Here is a 10,006-nt window from a genome sequence, read left to right on the forward strand (position 1 = left end):
GAACAAGTTCTCATTTACGACTGCGACCTGGCCAAGATGAAGCAAAGCAGTTTGACACAAACAACAACACATAGTTACACATGGAATAACCAAACGTACAGTCAAAAAACAATAGAAAAAATATATATACAGTGTGTGCAAATGAGGTAAGATCAGGGAGGTAAAGCAATAAATAGGCTGTAGTGGCGAAGTAATTATAGCAAATATAGCAACTCAAAAGAATAACAATATGGAGATGGGCTATTTACAGATTGGCTGAGTACAGGTGCAATGATCTGTGAGCTGCTATGACAGCTGATGCTTAAAGTTAGTGAGGGAGATATGAGTCTACAGCTTCAGTGATTTTTGAAATTCATTCCAGTCATTGGCAGCAGAGAACTGGAAGGGAAGGCGGCCAAAGGAGGAATTGGCTTTGGGGGTGACCAGTAAAATATACCTGCTGAAGCGCGTGCTACGGGTGGGTGCTGCTATGGTGACCAGTGAGCTGAGGTAAGGCAAGGTTTTACCTAGCAAAGACTTATAGATGACCTGGAGCCAGTGGGTTTTGCGACGAATATGAAGCGAGGGCCAGGAAACGAGAGCATACAGGTCGCAGTGGTGGGTAGTATATGGGGCTTTGGTGACAAAACGGATGTCACTGTGATAGACTGCATCCAATTTGCTGAGTAGAGTGTTGGAGGCTATTTTGTAAATGACATCGCCAAAGTCAAGGATCGGTAGGATAGTTAGGTTTACGAGGGTATGTTTGGCAGCATGAGTGAAGGAGGCTTTGTTGTGAAATAGGAAGCCGATTCTAGATTTAATTTTGGATTGGACATGCTTAATGTGAGTCTGGAAGGAGAGTTTACAGTCTAACCAGACACCTAGGTATTTGTAATTGTCCAGATATTCTAAGTCACAACCGTCCAGAGCAGTGATGCTGGACGGGCGGGCAATTGCAGGTAGCGATCGGTTGAAGAGCATGTATTTAGTTTTACTTGCATCTAAGAGCAGTTGGAGGCCACGGAAGGAGAGTAGTATGGCATTGAAGCTCGTCTGGAGGTTAGTTAACACAGTGTCCAAAGAAGGGCCAGAAGTATACAGAATGGTGTCATCTGCGTAGAGGTGGATCAGAGAATCACCAGCAGCAATAGCAACATCATTGATGTATACAGAGAAAAGAGTCGGCCCGAGAATTGAACCCTGTGGCACACTCAGAGAGACTGCCAGAGGTCCGGACAACAGGCCCTCCGATTTGACACACTGAACTCTGTCTGAGAAGTAGTTGGTGAACCAGGCGAGGCAGTCATTTGAGAAACCAAGGCTGTTGAGTCTGCCGATAAGAATGTTGTGATTGACAGAGTCGAAAGCCTTGGCCAGGTCGATGAATATTGCTGGACAGTATTGTCTTTTATCGATGGCTGTTATGATATAATTTAGGACCTTGAGCGGGGCTGAGGTGCACCCATGACCAGCTCGGAAACCAGATTGCACAGCGGAGAAGGTACGGTGGGATTCGAAATGGTCGGTGATCTGTTTGTTAACTAGGCTTTCGAAGACCTTAGCTAGGCAGGGTAGAATAGATATAGGTCTGTAACAGTTTGGGTCTAGAGTGTCTCCCCCTTTGAAGAGGGGGATGACTACGGCAGCTTTCCAATCTTTAGGGATCTCAGACAATACGAAAGAGAGGTTGAACAGGCTAGTAATGGGGGTTGCAACAATTGCTCCATACATTTTCCCTGACAACCAAAAGCATTACTTACATTCTGAATGCTTAAGAGAACAGGAAAATTGTGAAATTCACACACTTGTTGTAACAATGTGCACTGAGAGTCGGGAAGCAAGTTCAGGGAGTGAGTGTTTTAATAAATAAACACAACATAATACAAACAAACAAGAACATGGAGCCATCTGCTTTGCTTAAGATCAGGAATTTGAAATTATTTATACTTTTACTTCTACTTTTGATACTTAAGTATATTTTAGCAATTACATTTATTTTTGATACTTAAGTATATTTAAAACCAAATACTTTTAGACTTTTACTCAAGTAGTATTTTACTGGGTGACTTTCATTTTTACTTGAGTAACTTTCTACTCAAGTATGACAATTGGGTACTTTTTCCACCACTGGTCATAATACAGTTCAGTTAATGTGAGGTTCCATGTAAAACACAAATAATCGAATGATTCATGTTTGCTTATTACCGAGACACTATGTGCAGCCTCCATTGTTGTAGTCTACATGTAATGTCCTTTAAAGCAATTCTTATACACAACATTGCCAAAAGTAGGTGGACACCTGCTCATCAAACATCTCATTCCAAATGGTCATTAATATGGAGTTGGTCCCCCCTTCGCTCCACTCTTCTGGGAAGGCTTTCCACTAGACATTGGAACATTGCTGTGGGGACTTGCTTCCATTCAGCCACAAGAGCATTATTGAGGTCGGGCACTGATGTTGGGCGATTAGGCCTGGCTCGCATTCCGCGTTCCAAATAATCCCAAAGGTGTTCGATGGGGTTGAGGTCAGGGCTCTGTGCAGGCCAGTCTAGTTCTTCCACACCGATCTTGACAAACCATTTCTGTATGGACCTCGCTTTGTGCACGGGGGCAATGTCAGGCTGAAGCAGGAAAGGGCCTTCCACAAACTGTTGCCACAACGTTGGAAGCACAGAATCGTCTAGAATGTCATTGTAAGCTGTAGCATTAATATTTCCCTTTACTGGAACAAAGGGGCCTATCATGAACCATGAAAAACAGCCCCAGACCATTATTGCTCCTCCACCAAACTTTACAGTTGGCAGGACGCATTTTCCTGGCATCCGCCAAACCCAGATTAGTTTGTCGGATTGTCAGATGGTGAAGCCTGACTCATCACTCCAGAGAACGTGTTTCCACTGCTCCAATGGCGGCGAGCTTTACACCACTCCAGCCGACGCTTGGCATTGCGCGTGGTGATCTTATGCTTGTGCGAAGATCCCGATGAACAGTTGTTGTGCTGACGTTGCTTCCAGAGGCAGTTAGGAACTCGGTAGTGAGTGTTGCAACGGAGGACAGAGGTTTTTTACGAGCTACAGCACTCGGCGGTCCCGTTCTGTGAGCTTGTGTGGCTTCCGCTTCGCTGCTGAGCCGCTGTTGCTCCTAGAACTTTCCACTTCACAATAACAGCACGTACAGTTGACCGGGGCAGATCTAGCAGGGCATAAATTTGATGAACTGACTTGTTGGAAAGGTGGCATCCTATGACGGTGCCACGTTGAAAGTCACTGAGCTTGTCAGTACGGGCCATTCTGCTGGCAATGTTTGTCTATGGAGATTGCATGGCTGTGTGATCGATTATATACACCTGTCAGCAACGGGTGTGTCTGAAATATACGAATACACTCATTTGAAGGGGTGTCCATACTTTTGGCCATGTAGTGTATCTGTTCCACAAAGTGAAGGCCTACATTGCAACTCCATACTATGGCCTTTTCTCAATTGGATTTGCTGAACTCCTGCGTCCTCTCTCCTACGTCCTTCCTCGCTTCCGTTTGAAAAAGGTCTCCTCAAACCACTCATCGGTTTCCAGGCCACGGAGTAGAGAAGACGGAGGAGAGAGGGTGGAGGATGGACTTTTGCCAAAATTAGAAAAGGCCTATGACACAGTGGATAGGGCATGTTGACACAAAACATCCTCCTGAAATCAGACACAGATCAATGTCAATGGGGTGCTGGGCTGCTTGGGACAATATGCAATATCGAGTAGAACCCATACATCCATACACATACTGTACCTTTGTTTAGTGAACATTTTGATCTGATCAACGTATCTTTCTCACGTAATTTACCATGGTACACCACAAGCACATAGACATCATTGAATTAGTGAAACAAAATATTTTGGGGGAAACCAACAATCTGTTGTGTGGAGTCTGAAAATCCTCTAGTATACTATGAGCGCTCAGATACAAACCACATCTGCATAGTGCAGTTGATCGCTGGTCAACATTGCGACAAGTAGTGACAAGTGGTGCCTAGCATTGACGCGTTGGGCCGGCCTTTCAATAACCTTTCAACACCTCTTCATTTAGTGTACACATACAGGTCTGTCTCTGTGGCTCCTAGAAAGACTACTGTACTTGGTCATACACATGGAAACGTATAGCAAATAAATCCCCAACATAGCATGAGATGAAACTGAGCTGCACACTCGACATGACTTCCATTGGACCAGACATATCACAGTCAGGCTTCCCATGGGATACACTGACAATAAGTATCAGACTGTATTATACCTGTATCAGCTTTCACTGTCCAACAAACCTCTTACTAGAACAATATGTTGGAAGTTGTATCATTTCAAAAACAGGCACTAAGGGGTTAAAATTAGGAATTAAACAAGATAATATATGGGGATGTCTTTAAAAAAAAATACTATGGTATTCACTGTAGTGTTTTTTCTGGCTTTACTGTAGTATTCACTGTAGCATACTGTATTATTTGTAGTTAAGTATAGTATAAATACTGTAGTGAAAGAAAACTGTAGTACATACTATAGTAATTCATGTAGTGTTTTTGCGTATTGTAGTACACCGTAGTATTTACTGTAGTGTTTTTGTGGACATTACTGTAGTATTTACTATGTTTTATTGTCTTTGACATAGAAGCGGAGGCTTTCTCCTTGAGGAAACCTACTGGAGAAATACTAAAAGAGTACATTTTCCATAACCTGTAGGTAGGTAGGACTGGGGACTGAACTGATAGTTCAGAGCTTCTACTCTTTTCTATAACATGTAGGGAACACAATAATATGGTCTATACTTGGCATGTAGGTCTCTAATTTATGGGTGGCACAAATTGCGATATGGGGGAGGGGAATGGACAGAGTATTTACAAATTAAATACTGTAGCATTTACTATAGTTAAACAAGTGTGGTGTTTTTGCGGAAATAGTATTTACTGCGGTGTTTTTTGCGGATAATAATGTAGTATTTACTATAGTATTCTACAGTTTTCTACAACATCTATAGAAAGCATTACATGACCAAAGGATATTACAGTGTGTAATGTAGTATTCTACAGTATACTACAAAATTCTACAGTAAGCACTACACAATCGAGGGATACTACAGTGTGTAGTATAGTATTCTACAGTTTACTACATAATTCTATAGTAAGTACTGTAAACGGTAAACGGTAATATTTTTCATGTGGGAACTTTCCCAGCTGCCTTCTGCAGATTCTGTGGACAGGATTTAGTTACAATGAATCTTTTATAACAGTCTGTTGTTGGATTTTGAATGACTGAATTCAACACAGGTATCAGTAGCAGACTTAAGGATATTATGTGTACACAAAATCCATTTGGCTGTAGTCATGGATTTACTGGGAAATACTAGCCTCCAGAAACGGAGTCAGAAATACTTTCAGTCCCCTGAAGTGCAGCAGTAAAGCCTTGTTATGCCACTTGTTATACTATACCAAGGAAGAAGAAACCTCTCTCAACCGACTCACCCCTAGAAAATAGTGCAAGGTGAGGTTAGCTGAAACCCCACCTGCAATTGAGTGACGATCCTCCACACACCAAAAGATACTCAAAAGAGAATCATGTTAATAATGACAAAACATCATGTCTAATAATGTTTTATAGAAACATTTGGTTTCATTCTTAAAGATTCGATACTGTAAGTTTGATTTACAAATATTGTTTGGGGAACTTGTGGAAATTCTCCCCCTACAGATTCCCTTAATAGCGAGAGGTGTACCTCAAGACTTAATCCTCACTCCATTCATATTTTCCCTATTTTTCATCAGGGTCCTTGTGTTTCCTAGTGGTTTCTGTACAAACTCAAGGCCGTCTTTCACCTTCAGGATATATTGTGGTAACATAACATCTTGGCAAACTCCTGTGACAGGAAGGCAAATCTCTTTGATGCTCACTCCTCGAACAAAGGCCATGGGCGAGTTGGGATCTTAAAGATTTCACCAAATATATATGTCTAGTAACACACAGATGTATTCACAAACATTTACTAGGCATTTACTTAACTAGCATCTAACTGGATCTAACTTCGGACAGTCAACTAACTGGTCCATGGCTGTAATGCATCACTATCATACGGCTATTGGCTATTCTACACAATATAATATACTACTAACTACTAATACACTACACAGTAGGTCACAGTAGGTCACATGCTAAAGGTTTTGTAACCATTGTAATATTATTTCAAAATGGTTAACGTCCCCATCAGTTTGCTTGTCGATACATTATGTGCCAGATCAGTCTTGTAAAGTGCCTGTATGAACACCTTATCACCAAGCGGGCCAATTTAAAAGTTCAACATATTTGAATGGTCAACATTTTCAAATTAGAAATGATACCTGTGTGCCTGATACACGTGTTTTATCCCTGCTCTCTCACAACTCCCATCAGTCTATTTCAGTCATCCTCTGCCTTTCCCTACCTCTGTCAGTACATGTAATCCCCCTCTTTCTCCATATTTCTCCTCCCCTCTGAGCCCCTCGCGCTCTTCTGCCTCTACACCTCATGCTCCTCGAACACTTTCCCTCTCTCCCCCTTTCTCACCGGGTGTAACTCTACTCTGGGAGTTATATTTAGCACCGGTGTGACCCAACGTTCACCACTACACACTTCTCCACACCTCTCACTCTCTCTATCTCTCGCCCTCCGGGTGTATCTCTCAATCTCTCACTATCTGTCTGCTTGTCCGTCCCGCTGACCCTCAAGGATTTCTGTAAGGGGAGGTACGTGTGAATGGACCACGACATTTGGGCATGTTCGTAAAGCGGAAAGCAAGCACGATTATCATAAAGTATACAGAGAGACATCAATCGCTCAGTGTGGATTTGATCAAAACGGCAAAATAGATGTCATCTCAATGAACATCATAACGGCTCTTTTTGTAGTTTTCACAATGAAGGCACATACCTGGACACACCTGTGAGATAGTTAGGGTGGATTCAAATCAGAGAAAACAGCATGAGAATAGATTATGACTCATGAGCTCTGCCTTATGACAGTTACGGATTCCGTCCGTACGTTTTTTTTTTTAGTAACAGCTTGACAATGTAACGTGAAGAATTCCATGTATTACACTGTCAAGCTGTTACTGATAACTCGGATGGATAAAATACATAACGGTCATGTTATGAATGTCACGAATCCCTCTGGAACTTTTACGCACACCTGTCCCCTGTTCCATTTACATTTACATTTTAGTCATTTAGCAGACGCTCTTATCCAGAGCGACGTTCCCACTGATTAGTACACGTATAAGTGTGCCCTTTGGTTTCCATTGGGCTGTCCATTAGTGTTCCAAAGTCCGTTGGTGCATGTGAGTACCTGTGCTGTGTTTTGGGCTTTCGTGCCATTGTGGATTGCGCAGATGATTACGGGACTCGTCCCATGTGTTAATCATTGTGCGCGTGTGTTATTTATTAAAGGTACTCCTCGCTCTTTTGTTTGGGTCTCAACCCTGTGTTTTGTATACGTGTTTGTTTGGTCTTCGTCCCCGTGCCTTTACACGGCACGCCGTAATTTTGTACAATAAAAAATCCTATTATGCATTCCTGCGTCTGTCTCCCGATCCATTATACCAACGTGACAATGAATAATCACTGTTAGCGGTTGCAGGGCTTTCCCCTGCATGTCGGGCCTGACAACACCCTTAACTGTATTCACAATATAACATGTCCTCAAGTGGCAGCCTAATGGCACCAGCAGTGACACCAAAATATAAGAAGTCATTGTAGTAATAATAGTAATAGTAGTAGTAGTAAAAAATAGGAATCTAACTATCTACTTCCTGCCTGCCTGTGTCTGTCTCTATCTGCCTGTCTGCCTGTCTGTCGGCCTGTCTGTGTCTGTCTGTATGTTTGCAGGTCCATTCATCTGCTGGTCGGCTCGACCTATAGACGCGTGACATCTATAGCAATAGGCCACATGACGGGAATGTAAAGTCAAAGTCTTCCAGAGTATTAACCACATACATTCTCTGCATGTCTGTCAACAACTCTCCACATAACTCTCTATTGTGCCTGGCAATGGCATCTTGTTCAAATGAAATGGGAGGCCCCCAGGTGATATAATTTCTTGATCCTCCCCAGCACAATGACAAGGAGAACAGAAACAAACTCCCGCTCCAAAAAAGTGGCACTTCTCAATATAGCCCGGCTCCCCGGGCGACAGTGTAAACATACGGTTATCACAGTCCACATGGCCTACACACACACACACACACACACACACACACACACACACACACACACACACACACACACACACACACACACACACACACACACACACACACACACACACACACACACACACACACACAGGACCTACAGTACATGCACACACACCCGCACGCAGATACACAGGTGTAGACACACACACACACACACCCATCACCATGTGGACACACAGACTAACAGCCTATGGCCTTAGCCAAAGCCCCACGGTATACTGTTTCCCTGTTAAACACAATATGCCACACCAATTTACATCCTGCGTGTTTCTTAAGAATCCCAAAAACTTTCTGAACGTCCAATGGTTTAAGTCCCTCCAGATGTTTTGGAACAATCTGTTCCCCGGGGTCTTAGACTACGTGACGAGCGGAGATTACAAGCATATTCCACGTGCACAATTGGGTTTACCCTTTCCCACACCACACCACACGGCTTTAAACCTAGATTTATCACCATGGAGGAAATCACACTTTCATGCACACATTTCTCCCAGGTCCATCTGAGAGCATGGAGAGGCACTTACCACCATAAAATACCAAGGAGGTAGTTGAACTAACAAACATATATTTCCTCTTAAAAATGCATTATGTTTGTGGGTAAGCAACGAAAGGACTGAAAGGTGGAGAGGCTAATGAACAGGTGGCCGAGAAAGGCAGAGAGAGAAAGAGCAAGACGGTGAGAGAGAGTTGAGACGGAGACTGAAGGTGTGTGGTCCTCAGACACACAAGACACCTGTTGCCATGAGCCTGTTGCCACAGTAACAGACCTTCTAAGAAGTCTCTGTGACCACCGTGACAATACTGTGTCCCTCCCCATGCTCCCTATGCAAGAGCAGGGACGACCCGATATGTCATGCAAGAGATTGCGCAAGATTCATTTCCGAGTTCGAGATGAAGCGGCAGAGATAGGCAGCGTTACACAGTGGTACGCTGAGAGCGAATGGAATGAGATCAGAGGAGAAGTTACTGACAGAGTTACGGAGAGGGATAGGAAGTGAGAGGAGAGAGACAGAGAGATCGAGAGAGAGAGAGAGAGGAAGAGAGCGTGGGAGAAAGAACTGACCAGGGTCTGTTGGTATCTCAGAGCCTTCCTTTCCGACGCATCTGCGGCCATTGACACACTGTCACTGACCCAAAAATAAACCAGCTGCCGGTATCAGCATTTCCAGCTCTGAGTTCGCGCCGGAGAGTACGCGCAGACGCACACTGGAGACACACACAGAGAGATAGATACTCTCCCGCACACACACACATTCTGACACAGTGTAAACGAGCCCTTGCAGTAGACCCCCCCCCCTCCCCCCTCCCCCTCTTCCCTCCACCACTCGGATTGCCCACCCCTGTCCTGGTAAGCAGTGCGTGTGAACGAGCAGACGCCCCATGCCTCACTAACCCATCTCTCCCTCTATCGCTCCCTCTATCAGATAGGCAGCTCAGACTGTAGCAGTGGCTAATGGCGTACCCATCCTGTTGCCTGGGGCGACCCCCTAAGACTTTGAGAACCTGTTAATTTGAATAGAGGAACAGCAGGGAAGGGGGAGAGAGAGACAGAAGGGGAGGGGGGTGTAGACAGGGAATGAGAGAGCGAGATAGTTCATTGGACGTGGCCTGCTGTGAGGGATGTTCCTCGTTGGAGTTGGCACTGCACTTTGTTGAGGCTATGGCACAGGATGTTCTTTTGGCTTGTTGGGTTTGGAGCATTCAGGATATAGCAAGGTTCAGGGTCTAGCAACTGCCACTGTCTGATCCAGCAACTACGAGAGTCGAGA

The 10,006-nt window shown here is 44.1% G+C and overlaps 1 protein-coding gene and 1 non-coding gene across 2 annotated transcripts in view; both read right to left on the bottom strand.

The window, feature by feature from the left end:
* The window catches only part of LOC129831276 (chloride channel protein 1-like), a 39,265-nt gene extending 29,817 nt beyond the window's left edge, over nt 1-9,448 (bottom strand). Inside the window, exon 1 of the mRNA XM_055894522.1 lies at nt 9,301-9,448. Coding sequence (XP_055750497.1) covers nt 9,301-9,351 — 51 coding nt within the window. The 5' untranslated portion in view covers nt 9,352-9,448. The remainder of the gene's footprint in view (nt 1-9,300) is intronic.
* LOC129831487 (U7 small nuclear RNA) lies at nt 4,633-4,685 on the bottom strand. The gene has a single exon (XR_008755736.1). It is a non-coding gene; the product is annotated as a U7 small nuclear RNA (small nuclear RNA).
* Nucleotides 9,449-10,006: the final 558 nt, after the last annotated feature.

This window comes from Salvelinus fontinalis, chromosome 32 (assembly GCF_029448725.1).
Source record: "Salvelinus fontinalis isolate EN_2023a chromosome 32, ASM2944872v1, whole genome shotgun sequence".
Lineage (NCBI taxonomy): Eukaryota > Metazoa > Chordata > Actinopteri > Salmoniformes > Salmonidae > Salvelinus > Salvelinus fontinalis.